The sequence below is a fragment of the Panthera onca genome, chromosome E1, assembly GCF_046562875.1.
Source record: "Panthera onca isolate mPanOnc1 chromosome E1, mPanOnc1 haplotype 2, whole genome shotgun sequence".
NCBI lineage: Eukaryota > Metazoa > Chordata > Mammalia > Carnivora > Felidae > Panthera > Panthera onca.
In genome coordinates, this window is record NC_138352.1 from 40,419,279 (window position 1) to 40,437,266 (window position 17,988).

The following is a 17,988-nucleotide window of genomic DNA, read 5'->3' on the forward strand; positions in this document are numbered from 1 at the left end:
GCGCACTCAATGCTGGACCCTTTATTTATGCTCAGGGAAACATACAGGACACTAAAGTCACTCAGCTCAGCAGAAGGAGGCCCAGGAATAGTACATGGAGTCCTGGCTGCCCTTTCGTTCTTAAGGCCAGGCTTGCAGCAGCCCTGGAAAGACTGTCATGAAGCCTCCAGTTTCTGAAGGTGCCAACCACCAAGAGCAGCATGGTTCTCATCTACAAGCCTCTTCTGGTAGGTGTGAATGTTTCATCCTTCCTCTTGGGTTTACAATTCTCTCCACAGTCTTGATTGCTGTCTTTGGTGTACCACTTCCCTCTATGGTACAGCCCACTTCTTCTCCCTTCCTCCCCCCACTCCTCCGTGATAACATAACACTGAGGAAGAGAAGTTGTGAAGAGCTCCTCACTCTCAGCTAGCTTCAGTTTCCTTATTGGCACCATGACATCATCTCTACCCTGGAAATTCCATTGCCTGCCTGTGCCTACAACTCTGTCCCAGGGCTCAGAGTTCCTATAAAGAGGGGTTCCCAACTCAGTATCAGCACAGAGCACAGTTGAGTTCTGAAGCTTCTGGGCTCTGCAGTCTCAGCTCCAGGAAAGCCTCTCCTCTGCCGAGACCATGAAACTCTGTGTGACTGTCCTTTCTCTCCTTGTGCTAGTGGCTGCCTTCTGCTCCCCGACGCTCTCAGCACCAAGTAAGTCTACTCTTCCAGCCATTACTTCTAGAGTCATGATGTAGGTAGTGCTGACTTTTCTAGTTAGGGCTGATCTAACAGTGGCATCTAGAGATTGGACAAAAGGGAGCTGGGAAGGTTTCCAAGTAGCCTGCTATTAAATGTAGAATCTAGTAAACAGTCAGTAATAGTCAAGTTCCTGTTTTCTTAAGAAATAGTAACCAGTAGACTAATTTAAGTAAGTTCCTGTCTCTTTCTGTGCCTTGGTTTCCCCATATGTAAAATGAAGGAAGTTATACACATGCCCCAAGACTCAATCCAGCTCCAATCTTCTAGAATTCTTTCATGACATTCTCTTACAATCTTCTATTTAGAATAAGACTCCTACTTAGGGTGGGTGGGATTGGATACAAGGTACCATATTTTGGGATCTGGTAGCTCTACAGAGATGGCCACCGAATATCTATGATTAGAAGCCAAAATTAACAGGTCCTTGTAGAACTTCTATCTTACCCCTGCCTTTCTTTCCAGTGGGCTCAGACCCTCCCACCGCCTGCTGCTTCTCTTACGTCCTGCGGAAGCTCCCTCGAAACTTTGTAGTGGATTACTTTGAGACCAGCAGCCTCTGCTCCCAGCCAGCTGTGGTGTGAGTATCAACCCTGGGGCTGCTCTGAGGAGCAAGGGTGAAGGCAGGATTAGAAAGGGAGCTTGTTGGGGGAGGCTGGAATCAAGCAGTAGGGAGGCAGTTCTCAGGGCTGAATGAAGCTCTCCCAGAAGTCAGTGAGGATCAAGTCATGAAGTCACCTGCTGAGTTGTGGAGGGGGCTAGGTGGGAGCCAAGGGAGATGAAGGGAGTTTCTGGAGGAGGAAGGCCAGGAAACTAGGAAAAGTAAAAAAGATGGCAGGAAATGTGGGCTGATTTTTTAAACCATGCTTAGAAAAACATGTGGAAAAGTCATCGTTAAGGGCAATAGAGAATGAATGGGGAGATGTGTCCATATTAATTGCAAAACTCATTTGTTCTTAATCTGGGCAACCCAGAAGATGGAGCTAAATCCAGAGTAGAAGTAAAAGGAGTCTAGTTCTAGCACCACTCTAGGAAGGGTTTCCCATCTATTAGAGCTGTCCAACATGAACCATGGTCAAGCAAAGGAAGTTGTCTACTACAGGCAAGGTCCCATGGGATTCTAATCTGTCCATTCTTTGTTCCATAGATTCCAAACCAAAAGGGGCAGACAAGTCTGTGCTAACCCCAGTGACTCCTGGGTCCAGGAATACATGGATGACCTGGAACTGAATTGAGCGCTCCAGTCCAGGTGCAAGAGGTATCCAGGGAAGGTCACCTGAGTTGGACGTTTCTCAGTGAGACACATCTTCTCCACGCTCATGTTCTTCTCAGTAGCCGGTTCCTTCTCTTAATTTAATCTTATCATGTGCTGTATTATTGTATTTGGAGTCGTTTGTATTATTTGTTTTGCCAAAGGATACTTGTCCCCTATGGGGATGGTCCACCCTCACTCTTTCTCTGGTATTGTAGACATATGGATAATGCAGCTGATTCCATGTGTTTTCAAAATAAAATTTCTTTTAAAATGTAGACAATTTCTTTGCATTTTACTTTGATTTGGGGTGAAGGATATTGCCTGGTATTATGAATAGGGACAAACTAGTTTCCAAACACAGTAAGAATGAGCAATTACTGAATGCTTAATTGGGCTAAAATGTCTAAAGACATGACCTCATTCAACACTCTCTTTTATTTATTTATTTATTTATTTATTTATTTATTTAAATGTTCATTTTTGAGAGAGAGAGAGAGAGAGGGAGAGAGAACGCGCGCGCAAGTGGGGGAGGGGCAGACAAAGAAGGAGACAAAGAATCTGAAGCAGGCTCCAGGTTCTGAGGTGTCAGCACAGAGCCTGACAGGGGACTCAAACTCATGAACAGTGAGATCATGGCCTGAGCTGAAGTCATATGCTTAACCGACTGAGCCACCCAGGCGCCCCTATTTATTTATTTATTTACTTACTTATTTACTTTTTAATTTACATCCAAGTTAGCATACAGTGCAATAATGATTCCAGTAATTCATCCCCTATGTATAACAACACCCAGTGTTCATCCCAATAAGTGTCCTCTTTAGTGCCCCTTACCCATTTAGCCCATCCCCCCACCCACAACCCCTCCATCAACCCTGAGTTTGTTCTTTGTATTTAAGAGTCTCTTATGCTATGTTTGCCCCCCTCCCTGTTTTTATATTAGTTTTTCTTCTCTTCCCTTATGCTCATCTGTTTTGTATCTTAAATTCCACATATGGTAAAGTCATATGATATCTGTCTTTCTCTTACTGACTAATTTCGCTTAGCATAATACCCTCTAGTTTCATCCACGTAGTTGCAAATGGCAAGATTTCATTCTTTTTGATTGCCAAGTAATACTCCATTGTGTGTGTGTGTGTGTGTGTGTGTGTGTGCCACATCTTCTTTATCCATTCATCCATTAATGGTCATTTGGGCTCTTTCTGTACTTTGGCTATTGTTGATAGTACTGCTATAAACATTGGGGTGCATGTGCCCCTTCGAAACAGCATACCTGTATCCCTTGGATAAATACCTAGTAATGCAATTGCTGGGTCATAGGGTAGTTCTATTTTTAATTTTTTGAGGAACCTCCATACTGTTTTCCAGAGTGGCTGCACCAGCTTGCATTCTCACCAGTAGTGCAAAAGAGATCCTCTTTCTCCACATCCTTGCCAACATCTGTTGTTGCCTGAGTTGTTAATGTTAGCCATTCTGACAGGCGTCAGGTGGTATCTCATTATGGTTTTGATTTGTATTTCCTTGATGATGAGTGATGTTGAGCATTTGTTCATGTGTTGGTTGGCATCTGGATGTCTTCTTCAGAGAAGTGTCTATTCATGTCTTTTGCCCATTTCTTCACTGGATTATTTATTTTTTGGGTGTTGAATTTGATCAGTTCTTTATAGATTTTGGATACTAACCCTTTATCTGATATGTCATTTGCAATATCTTCTCCCCTTCCGTTGGTTGCCTTTTAGTTTTGCTGATTGTTTCCTTCACTGTGCACAAGGTTCTTATTTTGATGAGGTCCCAGTAGTTCATTTTTGCTTTTGTTTCCCTTGCCTCTGGAGATGTGTTGAGTAAGAAGTTGCTGCGGCTGAGCTCTAAGAGGTTTTTGCCTGCTTTCTCCTCGAGGATTTTGATGGCTTCCTGTCTTACATTTAGGTCTTTCATCAATTTTGAGTTTATTTTTGTGTATGGTGTAAGAAAGTGGTCCAGGTTCATTTTTCTGCATGTTGGTGTCCATTTTTCCCAACACCAGTTGCTGAAAAGACTGTCTTTATTCCATTGGATATTCTTTCCTGCTTTGTCAAAGATTAGTTGGCCATACGTTTGTGGGTCCATTTCTGGGTTCTCTATTCTGTTTCATTGATCTGTGTGTCTGTTTTTGTGCCAGTACCATACTGTCTTGATGATTACAGATTTGTAATACATTTTGAAGTCTGGAATTGTGATGCCTCCAGCTTTGGTTTTTTTTTTTTTTCCGGATTGCTTTGGCTTGTCTTTTCTGGTTCCATACAAATTTTAGGATTGTGTGTTCTAGCTCTGTGAAGAATTCTGGTGTTATTTGCATAGGGATTACGTTGAATATGTAGATTTCTTTGGGTAGTATTGACATTTTAACAATAATCATTCTTCCAATCCATGAGCATGGAATATTTTTCCTTATTGTGTGTGTGTCTTCTTTAATTTCTTTCATAAGCTTTCTACAGTTTTCAGTGTATAGATTTTTCACCTCTTTGGTTAGGTTTATTCCTAGCTATTTTATGGGTTTTGTTGCAACTGTAAATGGGATCAATTCTTTGATTTCTCTTTCTGTTGCTTCATTATTGGTGTACAGAAATGCAACCATTTCTGTGCATTGATTTTATATCCCGTAACTTTGCTGAATTCATGGATCAGTTCTAGCAGTTTTTTGGTGGAATCTTTTGGGTATTCCATACAGAGTATCATGTCATCTGTGAAGAGTGAAAGTTTGACTTCCTCCTTGCTGATTTGGATTCCTTTTATTCCTTTGTGTTGTCTGATTGCTGAGGCTAGGACTTCCAATACTATGTTGAACAACAGTGGTGAGAGTGAACATACCTGTTGTGTTCCTGGCCTTAAGGGGATAGCTCTCAGTTTTTCCCCTTTGAGGGTGATATTAGTGGTGGGTGTTTCATATATGACTTTTATGATCTTGAGGTATGACCCTTCTATCCCTACTTTCTTAAGGGATTTTTATCAAGAAACGATGTTGTATTTTGTCAAATGTTTTTTCTGAATCTGTTGAGAAGATCATGTGTTTCTTGTCCTTTCTTTTATTGATGTGATGTATCGCATTGATTGTTTTGTGGGTATTGAACCAGTTCTGCATCCCAGGAATAAATCCCACTTGGTCATAGTTAAAAGAATAATCCTCTTAATGTATTGTTGGATTTGGTTGGCTAGTATCTTGCTGAGGATTTTTGCATCCATGTTCATCAGGGAAATTGGTCTATAGACCTTTTTAGTGGGGTCTTTGTCTGGTTTTGGAATCAAGGTAATGCTGGCTTCATAGAATGAGTTTGGAAGCTTTCCTTCCATTTCTATTGTTTGAACACCTTCAAAAGAATAGGTGCTAACTCTTCTTTAAGTGTTTGGTGGAATTCCCCTGTACAGCCATCTGGTCCTGGACTCTTGTTTTTTGAGAGAATTTTATTACTAATTCGATTTCTTTACTGGTTATGGGTCTGTTCAAATTTTTTATTTCTTCTTATTTCAGTTTTGGTAGTTTATATGTTTCTAGGAATTTGTCCATTTCTTTCAGATTGCCCAGTTTATTGGCATATAATTGCTCATAATTGTCTCTTATTATTGTTTGTATTTCTGCAGTGTTGGTTGTGATCTCTCCTCTTTAATTCTTGATTTTATTTATTTGGGTCCTTTTTCTTTTTGAGCAAGCTGGCTAGGGGTTTATCAATTTTGTTAATTCTTTCAAGGAACCAGCTCCTGGTTTCATTGATCTGTGTGTGTGTGTGTGTGTGTGTGTGTGTGTTTCTGTTTTTGTTTTTGTTTTTGTTGGGTTTTTTTTGTTTGTTTGTTTTGGTATTGATAGCATTGATTTCTGCTCTAATCTTTATTATTTCCCATCTTCTGCTGGGTTGGGGTTTTACTTGCTGTTCTTTTTTCCAGCTCTTTAAGGTATAAGGTTAGGTTGTGTATTTGAGACCTTTCTTCCTTCTTTATAAAGGCCTGGATTCCCTCTTATGATCACATTTGCTACGTCCTAGAGGTTTTGGGCTGTGGTGTTATCATTTTCATTGGCTTCCATATACTTCTTAATTTCTTCTTTAACTTCTTGGTTAGACCATTCATTCTTTAGTAGGATGTTCTTTAGTCTCCAAGTATTTGTTGTCTTTCCAAATTTTTTCTTGTGGTTGATTTTGAGTTTCATAGCACTATAGTCTGAAAATATGCATGGTATGATCAATCTTTTCGTACTTGTTGAGTATTGATTTGTGTCCTAGTATGTGATCTATTCTAGAGAATATTCCATGTGCACTCGAGAAGAATGTGTATTCTGCTGCTTTAGGATGAAAAGTTCTGAATATATCTGTTAAGTCCATCTGGTCCAGTGTGTCATTCAAAGCCATAGTTTCCTTGTTGATTTTCTGTTTAGATGATGTGTCCATTGCTGTTTAGTGGGGTGTTGAAGTCTCCTACTATTATGGTACTATTATCAATGAGTTTCTTTATGTTTGTGATTAACTGGTTTATATATTTGGGTGTTCCACATTGGGGGCATAAACGTTTACAATTTTTAAATCTTTTTGGTGGATAGGTCCCTTAATTATGATATAATTCCCTTCTTCATCTCTTGTTACAATATTTATTTTAAAATCCAGATTGCCTGCTATAAGGATGGCTACTCCAGCTTTCTTTTGGCAACCATTAGCATGATAGATGGTTCTCCATCCCCTTACTTTCAATCTGAAGGTGACTTTAGATTTAAAATGGGTCTTTTGTCCTACTAAAGAATGAATGGGTCAACCAGGCAATTAGAGAAGAAATTAAAAAATATATGGAAACAAACGAAAATGAAAATACAACAATCCAAACGCTTTGGGATGCAGCGAAGGCAGTCCTGAGAGGAAAATACATTGCAATCCAGGCCTATCTCAAGAAACAAGAAAAATCCCAAATACAAAATCTAACAGCACACCTAAAGGAAATAGAAGCAGAACAGCAAAGACACCCCAAACCCAGCAGAAGAAGAGAAATAATAAAATCAGAGCAGAAATAAACAATATAGAATTAAAAAAAAAAAACTGCGGAGCAGATCAATGAAACCAAGAGTTGTTTTTTTGAAAAAATAAACAAAATTGATAAACCTCTAGCCAGGCTTCTCAAAAAGAAAAGGGAGATGACCCAAATAGATAAAATCATGAAAGAAAATGGAATGATTACAACCAATCCCTCAGAAATACAAGCAATTATCAGGGAATACTATGAAAAATTATATGCCAACAAACTGGACAACCTGGAAGAAATGGATAAATTCCTAAACACCCACACACTTCCAAAACTCAAACTGGAGGAAATAGAAAGCTTGAACAGACCCATAACCAGCGAAGAAATTGAATTGGTTATCAAAAATCTCCCAACAAATAAGAGTCCAGGACCAGATGGCTTCCCTGGGGAATTCTACCAGACATTTAAAGCAGAGATAATACCTATCCTTCTCAAGCTATTCCAAAAATAGAAAGGGAAGGAAAACTTCCAGACTCATTCTATGAAGCTAGTATTACTTTGATTCCTAAACCAGACAGAGACCCAGTAAAAAAAGAGAACTACAGGCCAATATCCCTGATGAATATGGATGCAAAAATTCTCAATAAGATACTAGCAAATTGAACTCAACAGCTTATAAAAAGAATTATTCACCATGATCAAGTGGGATTCATTCCTGGGATGCAGGGCTGGTTCAACATTCGCAAATCAATCAACGTGATACATCACATTAATAAAAGATAAGAACTATATGATCCTGTCAATCGATGCAGAAAAAGCATTTGACAAAAGTCAGCATCCTTTCTTAATAAAAACCCTCGAGAAAGTCAGGAGAGAAGGAACATACTTAAACATCATAAAAGCCATTTGTGAAAAGCCCACAGCTAATATCATCCTCAATGGGGAAAAACTGAGAGCTTTCCCCCTGAGATCAGGAATACGACAGGGATGTCCACTCTCACTGCTGTTGTTTAACATAGTGTTGGAAGTGCTAGCATCAGCAATCAGACAACAAAAGGAGATCAAAGGCATCAAAATTGGCAAAGATGAAGTCAAGCTTTCACTTTTTGCAGATGACATGATATTGTACATGGAAAATCCGATAGACTCCACCAAAAGTCTGCTAGAACTGATACATGAATTCAGCAAAGTCGCAGGATACACAATCAATGTACAGAAATCAGTTGTATTCTAATACACTAATAATGAAGCAACAGAAAGACAAATAAAGAAACGGATCCCATTCACAATTGCACCAAGAAGCATAAAATACCTAGGAATAAATCTAACCAAAGACGTAAAAGATCTGTATGCTGAAAACTATAGAAAGCTTATGAAAGAAATTGAAGAAGATATAAAAAAATGGAAAAACATTCTGTGCTCATGGATTGGAAGAATAAATATTGTCAAAATGTCAATAGTACCCAGAGCCATCTACACATTCAACGCAATCCCAATCAAAATTGCATCAACATTTCTCGAAGCTAGAACAAGCAATCCTAAAATTCATATGGAACCACAAAAGGCCCCGAATAGCCAAAGTAATTTTGAAGAAGAAGACCAAAGCAGGAGGCATCACAATCCCAGACTTTAGCCTCCACTACAAAGCTGTCATCATCAAGACAGCATGGTATTGGCACAAAAACAGACACATAGACCAATGGAATAGAATAGAAACCCCAGAACTAGTCCCACAAAAGTATGGCCAACTAATCTTTGACAAAGCAGGAAAGAATATCCAATGGAACAAAGACAGTCTCTTTAACAAATGGTGCTGGGAGAACTGGACAGCAACATGCAAAAGAATGAAACTAGACCACTTTCTTACACCATCCACAAAAACAAACTCAAAATGGATAAAGGACCTGAATGTGAGACAGGAAACCATCAAAACCCTAGAGGAGAAAGCAGGAAAAGACCTCTCTGACCTCAGCTGCAGCAATTTCTTACTTGACACATCCCCAAAGGCAAGGGAATTAAAAGCAAAAATGAACTATTGGGACCTCATGAAGATAAAAAGCTTCTGCACAGCAAAGGAAACAATCAACAAAACTAAAAGGCAACCAACGGAATGGGAAAAGATATTTGCAAATGACATATTGGATAAAGGGCTAGTATCCAAAATCTATAAAGAGCTCACCAAACTCCACACCCGAAAAACAAATAATCCAGTGAAGAAATGGGGAGAAAACATGAATAGACACTTCTCTAAAGAAGACATCCGGATGGCCAACAGGCACATGAAAAGATGCTCAACATCGCTCCTCATCAGGGAAATACAAATCAAAACCACACTCAGATACCACTTCACGCCAGTCAGAGTGGCCAAAATGAACAAATCAGGAGACTATAGATGCTGGAGAGGATGTGGAGAAAAGGGAAGCCTCTTGCACTGTTGGTGGGAATGCAAACTGGTGCAGCCACTCTGGAAAACAGGGTGGAGGTTCCTCAAAAAATTAAAAATAGACCTACCCTATGACCTAGCAGTAGCACTGCTAGGATTTACCCAAGGGATACAGTACTGATGCATAGGGGCACTTGTACCCCAATGTTATAGCAGCACTCTCAACAATAGCCAAATTATGGAAAGAGCCTAAATGTCCATCAACTGATGAATGGATAAAGAAATTGTGGTTTGGGGCGCCTGGGTGGCGCAGTCGGTTAAGCGTCCGACTTCAGCCAGGTCACGATCTCGCGGTCCGTGAGTTCGAGCCCCGCGTCAGGCTCTGGGCCGATGGCTCGGAGCCTGGAGCCTGTTTCCGATTCTGTGTCTCCCTCTCTCTCTGCCCCTCCCCCGTTCATGCTCTGTCTCTCTCGGTCCCAAAAATTAAAAAAAAAAAAAAAAAAAAAAAAAAAAGAGTAATGTTTAAAAAAAAAAAAAAAAAAAAAAAAAAGAAATTGTGGTTTATATACACAACGGAGTACTACGTGGCAAGGAGAAAGAATGAAATATGGCCCTTTGTAGCAACATGGATGGAACTGGAGAGTGTGATGCTAAGTGAAATAAGCCATACAGAGAAAGACAGATACCATATGGTTTCACTCTTATGTGGATCCTGAGAAACTTAACAGAAACCCATGGGGGAGGGGGAGGAAAAAAAAAAAAAGAGGTTAGAGTGGGAGAGAGCCAAAGCATAAGAGACTGTTAAAAACTGAGAACAAACTGAGGGTTGATGGGGGGTGGGAGGGAGGGGAGGGTAGGTGATGGGTATTGAAGAAGGCATCTTTTGGGATGAGCACTGGGTGTTGTATGGAAACCAATTTGACAATAAATTTCATATATTAAAAAAAATAAAATAAATAAATAAAATGGGTCTTTTATAACCAGCATATAGATGGATCTTGTTTTCTTTCCATTCTGTTACCCTATATCTTTTGATTGGAGCATTTAATCCATTGAAATTTAGAGTAAGTACGGAAAGATTAATTTATTGCCATTGTGTTGCCTGTAGAGTTGGAGTTTCTTGTGGTTGTTCTCTCGTCCTTTCTGGTCTTTTTTGCTTTTGTTGCTTTTGGTCTCTTTTATTTTGTTTCACCTTTTCTCCCCTCAGAGAGCCCCCCTTAAAATTTCTTACAGGGCTGGTTTAGTGGTCACAAACACCTTTAGTTTTTGTTTGGGAAAATTTTTATCACTCCTTCTATTTGAATGACAACCTTGCTGGATAAAGAATTCTTGGCTGCATATTTTTCCAATTCAGCACACTGAATATATCCTGCCACTCCTTCCTGGCCTGACAAGTTTCTGTGGATAGGTCTGCTGTGAAACTGATCCATCTTCCTTTGTAGGTTAAGGACTTTTTTCCCTTGATACTCTTGATACTTCTTCCCTTGTCTGCGTATTTTGTGAATCTGCCTATAATATGCCTTGTTAATGGTAAGTTTTTGTCAAATCTAATGGAAGTTCTCTGTGCTTCCTGGATTTTGATGTCTGTGTCTTTCCCCAGGTTAGGAAAGTTTTCTGCCGTGATTTGCTCACATAAACCTTCTACCTCTTTTTCTCTCTCTTCATCTCCTGGGACCCCCATGATTCAGATGTTATTCCTTTTTAATGAGTTGTTGAATTTTCTCTCTTATATCGTGCTCTTTTGCCTTAGTCTCCCTCTCTTTTTCTACTTCATTATTCTCCATAAGTTTGTTCTCTATATCGCTGATTCGCTGCGTTACTTCATCCATCCTTGCCACTGTGGTAGGCATTCAAGGTTGCATCTCAGTTATAGTATTTTAAATTTCGTCCTGACTAGATATTACTTCTTTTGTCTCTGCAGAAGGGAACTCTGCTTTTTTCAACCCCAGGTAGTATTCTTATTATCATGATTCTAAATTCTAGTTCAGACATCTTGCTTGTATATGTGTGGATTAAGTCCCTGGCTGTCATTTGTTTCTTTTCTTTCTTTTGAGATGAATTCCTTCATTTCATCATTTTGGAGGAAGAAGAAGAATTAATAAGATAAAAAATAAAAATTAACAAATTAAAAACAACACAAAAAAATGAGATAAAGGATGCTAGATCCTAGATATGTTTTGGTCCGGTTGTTGAAAGAAGCTTTATGGAATAGAGAGAAAATAGAAAGAAGAGAGAAGGAAAAAAAAAGAATAAAAAGGGAAAACGTTTGAAAAAAAATGAATACAATGAAATAGAATGAAATGATGAAAGTAAAATGAATTAAAAATTTACAAAAAAGTAAAAAGTATAGTAGAAAAAATTGAAGAAAAGTCTTTTTAATAAAAACAGAAAATAAAAATAAAAATTTCTCTTTCTGTATTTAAGAATAAGAAAAGAAAAAATAATTGAATAGATGGACCAGTGAACAGAATGAAATATGATTGAAATTATACCCAGTTTACCCTAGAAGTCAAATTATGGGGCACTTTATAGTCTGTAAAGTAAGCAGATGGAGAGACTGTGGTGTTCCTTAGAGCATAGCTGATGGGGCTTGGAATGGCGACTCCATTCTCCACTAAATGGTGCTGCTCAGCTTACTGGGGTGGATCGTTTTGGTGTGTGTACGTGTGTATCTCATGCATGGGAGAGGTGAAAATGGAGTCACCCAGCTACCCAGTCTCTAGGATCATACTCTGTGCTCTTGCCCACCAGCAATCAAGCACCCCTCCTTTATCTCTGACTTCCATCCACTCCCCACTTCTACATTGTCTGTGACCAAGCCATCAGCCTGCCAGGAGGCACCTCCCTCCTGAGTTTTATCTCAAATGGGACTATGTTTCCAAACCCCTCACTTCTGAGGGCCCTGCAGCTTTGACCCACTCAGACCCTCTGGGGGAAGGCCTAAGCAATGGCTGGGTGCTGGCCCACCCCCAAGAACGTTCATGTGACCGTGCTGCTGCAGATGCCCAGAGACTGTGGCCAGGTGCCAGCCCGCCCCAGAAAAAGTTCATGCAATCGTGTAGCAGCAGCGTTTCAGGGATTATGCAAATCACAACACACATCTGGTGCCAGGCTTCACCACTCTTAACATCCTTGTTCCAACACCAGCAAACGTGGCTGTTCTCTAGGGTCCACTGGGACCTTTGCCTGTGGGAGGGGGCCATACAGCCTCTACCAAATGTCCTCTCAGCAGGGGAACTGCCTCTCCCCATGTGGCCTGAGGACCCGTTGAACCTTGCTATCTGCTCCTGGGGATTCACCCTTCCCACCCAAGCTCCACCAGGTATCAAGCTGCAGAGTTTCAGACTCTGCGCTCCCTTGTTTACAGAGTCTTAATGGTATTTACACCCTCTCCTTTCTCTTTTCCCTTTCTTCCTTTCTTGTTAAGTCCCTTATGGGTGTTTCCACTCTTTCTCTTTCTCTCCAGCTGTTTTTTGGGGGAGTGCTTTTCCTGTACTCTCCCCCCTGTCTACATATTCTTTCCGCAAGCAAAAATATCTCCCTACCTTCCATAGCCTCTCTCTCCCCCACTTCACCTCTTTGTATTGTGTACCTGTTGAATTCTATGGTTCAGGTCATGCAGATTGTTGTGTTAATCCTCAGATAATTTTCTAGATGTGCAAGATGGTTTGGTGTTGATCTAGCTGCATTTCAGGCATGAGAGAAGCAAAAAACTTCCATGCTGTTGTGCTATCTTGACCCCTAGCTTTCAATGGGATTTAACACTCTTATCAAGTAGGGACTGGTTATCTCCAATTTTATAGATGAGGAAATGGAGGCACCAGGGTGACATGACTTGCTGAGGCTCATAGGTCTGCTTGGGGAGCATGATAAAAGGATGATCAGAAAAGATAGCTGTGATGCTACAGGTTATCATTCCAGAATTTTGTAGGGAAGTTGTAAATAGCAGCACAATATAGAGGGAGGAAGCAGTTCAGAGTCAGAAAAGTGGGCCTGTGTAACTTATATACATAATATTAGGAAAGTCATCTTACTTATTGGACCTCAATTTTCACACCCTTAAAGTGTAAGCTTCAAAGGCTGTTGTGAGGTGACGTGTAAATTACCCATCATGGGGCCTGACATATGAGAGATTCTTTCCTCCTCTGACTCTCGGTGTTTTCACTTAAGATGGGCATACTGTCTATCCTCCTAGGGTCATCATGTGGATTAGGTTAGTCACTCAGTTCTCTAAAGCCCAAAGCAAAGTGAAGTGTTATTGTGTGGACAGAAGAATCATTCTGGAGGGTTGTGGTAATAACCTAGAGTCACATACTGCCTCCTGAATTCTTCAATCAGAACTTCCTCTTACATGGATCAGAGAAAACATGACCCTGAAATAGAATTACATGCACAAACCTTTATCTTAGTCTATTATCTAAAACCTTGATTTTAGTCTATTAACTTTTGGGGGAGCCTCTCAGACTATCTGGTCCAACTAATTTTATGGGAACTGAGAGCGAGGGACTGAGAAGTGACTTGCTGAAGACCACCCAGCAAATGTATGACAGAGCAGGACTCCAGTCAATGCCAAATCCAAGGTTAGTCCCTTTACCTACCCTGCTTCTTGTGACATGTCTTTGTGGTCCCCAAAAGTATGACCCATTCTGTAAGTAGAATGAAGAGGTGGCTACCTTGAAAATCAGTTGAATGTTCTATGTCCAATGCGAAAGCAGAACTTGGACGATATGTCTCTCTCAGGCCAACAGACAGCTCCCTTCCTTGCCCTGCAGTTAGCCATCCCCATCATCCCAGAGCCTGACTGGTCTTGGCTTCTGCTTTTCATCTGCTATATCTGAGCTGTCCAATATAATAACCCCAAGTGGTTATTTAAATTTCAATTAAATTTCAATTAAATTTAATTAAAATTAAATATGATTTTTTTTTTATTTTAGAGAGAAAGCACATGAGCAGGAGAGAGGGGCAGAGGAGAGAGACAGAGAAAGAGAGAGAATCTTAAGCAGGCTGCATGCTCAGTGTGGGGCCCAATGTGGGACTTGATCCCACAACCCTGGGATCATGACCTGAGTTGAAATCAAGAGTCTGACTCTCAACTGACTGAGCCACTCAGGTGCCCCTAAAATTAAATACAATTTAAAATTCATTTCCTCAGTTGCACTAATCACATTTCAAGTGCTCACTAGCTATGTGTGTTTCGTGGCTGCCATGTTGGACAGTGTAGATATAAAGCATTTCCATCATGATAGAAATTTCCATTGGACGACACTGTCCTAAAGGCATAGTGCCTAAATTAGTAAAGGGAGAGGGAGTTGGAAGTAGACCAGAAGGTAGGATGTGGTCTTTGGTGAAAGATACACAACTCTATTCTGAGGTAAGGGCTTGGGAGAGAAAATGGATAATCCCCAGGCCTGAGACAAGGTACAGATCGCCATGGTAGGCTGAATAATGGTCCCCAAGGTATCCACATCATAATCCCCAAAACCCGTGAAGATTGTCTTATACAGAGAAAAAGACTTTGCAGATGTGATCAAGTAAAGGATGCTGAGGTGGAGAGATTTACCTGGATTATCTGGCTAGACCCTAAATGTAGTCATAAGTATCTTTGTAAGAGAGGGCAGAGGGAGATTTGACTAAAGAGATGAAGGCAATGTGATGACCAGTGCTATGCTGCTGGCTTTGAAGAAGGAGGAAGAGCCCACAAGCCAAAGAACATAAGAGTGCAGTTCTAGAACCTAGAAAAAACAAGGAAATGGTTTTTCCCCTAGAACCCCAAGACCAAGGGAAGCCCTGTTTGCAACCTTGATTTCAGCTCAATGAAACAGATTTGGATTTCTGAACTCCAGAACTTTTTTTCAAAGTTTATTTCTTTATTTTGAAAGAGAGAGAGAGAGAGAGAGAGAGAGAGAGAGAGAGAGAGAACACATGGGTGTGCAACCAGGGGAGAGGCAGAGAGAGAGGGAGAGAGAGAGAATCCCAAGCAGGCTCTGCATTGGCAGTTCTAGGCTTGAACTCACAAATCAGGAGATCATGACCTGAGCTGAAACCAAGAGTCAGACACTTAACCAACTGAGCCACCCAGGCACCCCTGAACTCCAGAACTTTAAGAGAATAAATGTGTATTGTTTTAGGGCACCAAGTTTCCATTAACGTGTTATAGCAGCAATAGAAAACTAATACAATCACCAACTGAAGAGTCACCAACAGTGACCGCCCCTCCAGCTGACTGTGGAAGGGAACAGAACATTCTGAAAGGTGAGACAAATTTCCTTGCAGGAGAAACCCAGGGTGAAGTGGACATATTCCAAGGTGATGGGCTATAATGAGGCAAGGCATCTCAAGAGGAGCGTCTGATCCCACAGCTAAGTATGAAGGTTGAGGCTTCACCAAGGGTATAAACCCACCAGCCAGGTTAAGAGGAAACTTGACTCTTCTTGTGACACCACGGCTCTCTAAGTGGGGAGGGGTGGTCTTGGATTCCTATCTGGAGGAGTCCATCCTCTCATTTGTCAAAGGAAGCCCACGGTAGAGCCACAACTTAACTCTGGTCTCACCATTAGAGAGGGTAGGGTTAGGGCCACAATCTGGGTCTCCTTCCTCACAATGGAGCCTTTTCCCCAACACCTCCCTGCCCCTGAGCAAATTGGAAGGGAGGAACTCAGCTCCACAGAAGCCCCAGCACCAGGGAAGGCTGCAGGAGACCTGGATACCCTGAAAAAATGCTTCACCCAGGAATTACAAACACAGCACAGAATCCTCTCAGTGGGGCAATGTGGGACTTCACCTGTTGCACAATAAGAGACTTGTTTTTTCCTTTCTCCTTTTTTCAGAAAACTTCCTTTTCTTAGCCTGAGGCCAGGGAGTTGGTATCTGCTTGCCTGAGTTTCCGCTTGTTTCTCCATGTTTCTGGGTGGTGGCCAGGACCAGAACAGATGAAACAGGACAGGAGATGAGAGCTACTGTTGGCGGAGAAACCTCTGAAAAAAACACAGCCCTGTGTTTTTCTACTGTCTTGTAGTGTCTGTGTCCCCCATTTCCCTCTCCAGATTGAGGAGTGGCAAGTCTGTTTCTTCATGTTCTGGCTCATGCAAATTTTCTGTTCTCTCCCCATCTTATTCCAACCCACAGTCTTCTATAAGGCTCCCATGATGTAGACATTTTCCTCCTAGGAGGGCAGGAGCTGACCCAGTAGAAGCCAAGATGAGGATACAAGGTGAGCCACAAATAGTGGAAGAAACCACAGTTCTTCCTGATGGCTGAGACCAGTGACTACATGGTGGTTTGGGGCTGCTTTCCACACACACCCTTCACAGACCAGAAGGTCTGATCTTCTCTCTCTTTTCTACTTGCTTCCACCTATTCTCCCTTCTAAACGCCTCTCCTCTTGGGTTCACACTAAGTCTAGGCAGACAGGAAAATGGAAAAAGATGTAGGGATTGAGAGACAAATTTGTGAATGCATTTTTCTACATTTTAAATAGTTTCACTTTTAGATATATGATAATTGTGTGAAATAGATACATTCAGAATAAAAGAGAAGCTCACTTTTTTTTTTTCAGGGAAAGATAGGCATGATCCCAACAGGATTGTCTGGGGACTCCCCTCTTCTATCAAAACACTTCTAATGGGAAGAATGGCACAATTGCAAGGAAATCTTTTCTCTGGGTTCGATTAGCTTCCTCAGAATCTCAGCACGTGTGCCCCTTGGCTCCTCAAGGAGATCTTAGTTATTTACAGTGACTCTTGATTCATCTCAGGGAGTCCTCTCTTCCCTCCTAGAGGCTGGAAGGTGAGGGGCACCAGTGCTTACCAAGCTCCTCATCCTGTCAGGCACTCTACTGCATGGGTTTCACACAGTCTTCTTTAATCCTTGCAAAAATTCAAATAGATATTATCCCCATGTTAAAGATGAGAAGACTGAGGCTCTGTGTGAGGGCACTGGTTTGATCTTATTCTTCTCATTTGTAATCTCTGCAGGCCAACTGGATTTCTGTTAGCTTTTCTTTTCTATAACCTTCCTGCACATGCCTACTTATCTTGGAATCATTAAACCTCTTCCTTCCATCTTGCCTTTCCATATCTCCTCTATTTGGGAGATTGAAGAGCTTACCTTCTTCTCCTCTTTTAGTCTTTGGAAGAGCAAATCCTTGAATCTTCCAGCGTGACCATGGAGGAGACTGCTGTATCCATGACTCAACGTGAAGTCTGGGGATTCAAGCCCCCAACCAGTTGTTGGAATTTTTGACAGATGAGCCCCCACTTAGTAGGTTGATATCATGAGCTCAATCACATTTTCAAAAAAATGTTTATTTATTTATTTTGAGAGACAGAGAGAGAGAGAGAGAGAGAGAGTGAATGAGCAGGGAAAGAGCAGGGAGGGAGAGAGAGAATCCCAAGCAGGCTCTGCACTGTCAGCACAGAGGCCGATGTGGGGCTTTATCATGTGAACCATGAGCTCATGACCTGAGCTGAAACCAAGAGTCAGTTGCTTAACCAACTGAGCCACCAAGGTGCCCCTCAATTACGTTAATTTTAATATTTTTTGACTATGTAACAACAGATATTGTATAAAATCCAGAAGGATATCCAACAACAACAAAAATCTCCTTCCTAGCCCTATCACCCAAATACACAATGCCCTCCCCTAG

The 17,988-nt window shown here is 41.1% G+C and overlaps 1 protein-coding gene across 1 annotated transcript; it reads left to right on the forward strand.

Annotated features, from left to right (window-relative positions):
• The first annotated feature begins 367 nt into the window (after positions 1–367).
• Positions 368–2,263, forward strand: LOC132687972 (C-C motif chemokine 4). The gene is made up of 3 exons (XM_060646652.3): positions 368–690; positions 1,201–1,315; positions 1,883–2,263. Exons 1-3 carry the CDS (start codon positions 615–617, stop codon positions 1,968–1,970), a joined length of 279 nt encoding a protein of 92 aa, XP_060502635.2. The 5' UTR covers positions 368–614; the 3' UTR covers positions 1,971–2,263.
• The last annotated feature ends 15,725 nt before the right edge of the window (positions 2,264–17,988 follow it).

Excerpts from the sequence above, each read along its gene's own strand:
- LOC132687972 (XM_060646652.3), top strand. The coding sequence starts at position 615 with ATGAAACTCTGTGTGACTGTCCTTTCTCTCCTTGTGCTAGTGGCTGCC. Across the intron at positions 691-1,200 it reads CCCGACGCTCTCAGCACCAA|TGGGCTCAGACCCTCCCACC; the intron begins GTAAGTCTACTC and ends CTTTCTTTCCAG. Across the intron at positions 1,316-1,882 it reads TGCTCCCAGCCAGCTGTGGT|ATTCCAAACCAAAAGGGGCA; the intron begins GTGAGTATCAAC and ends TTTGTTCCATAG.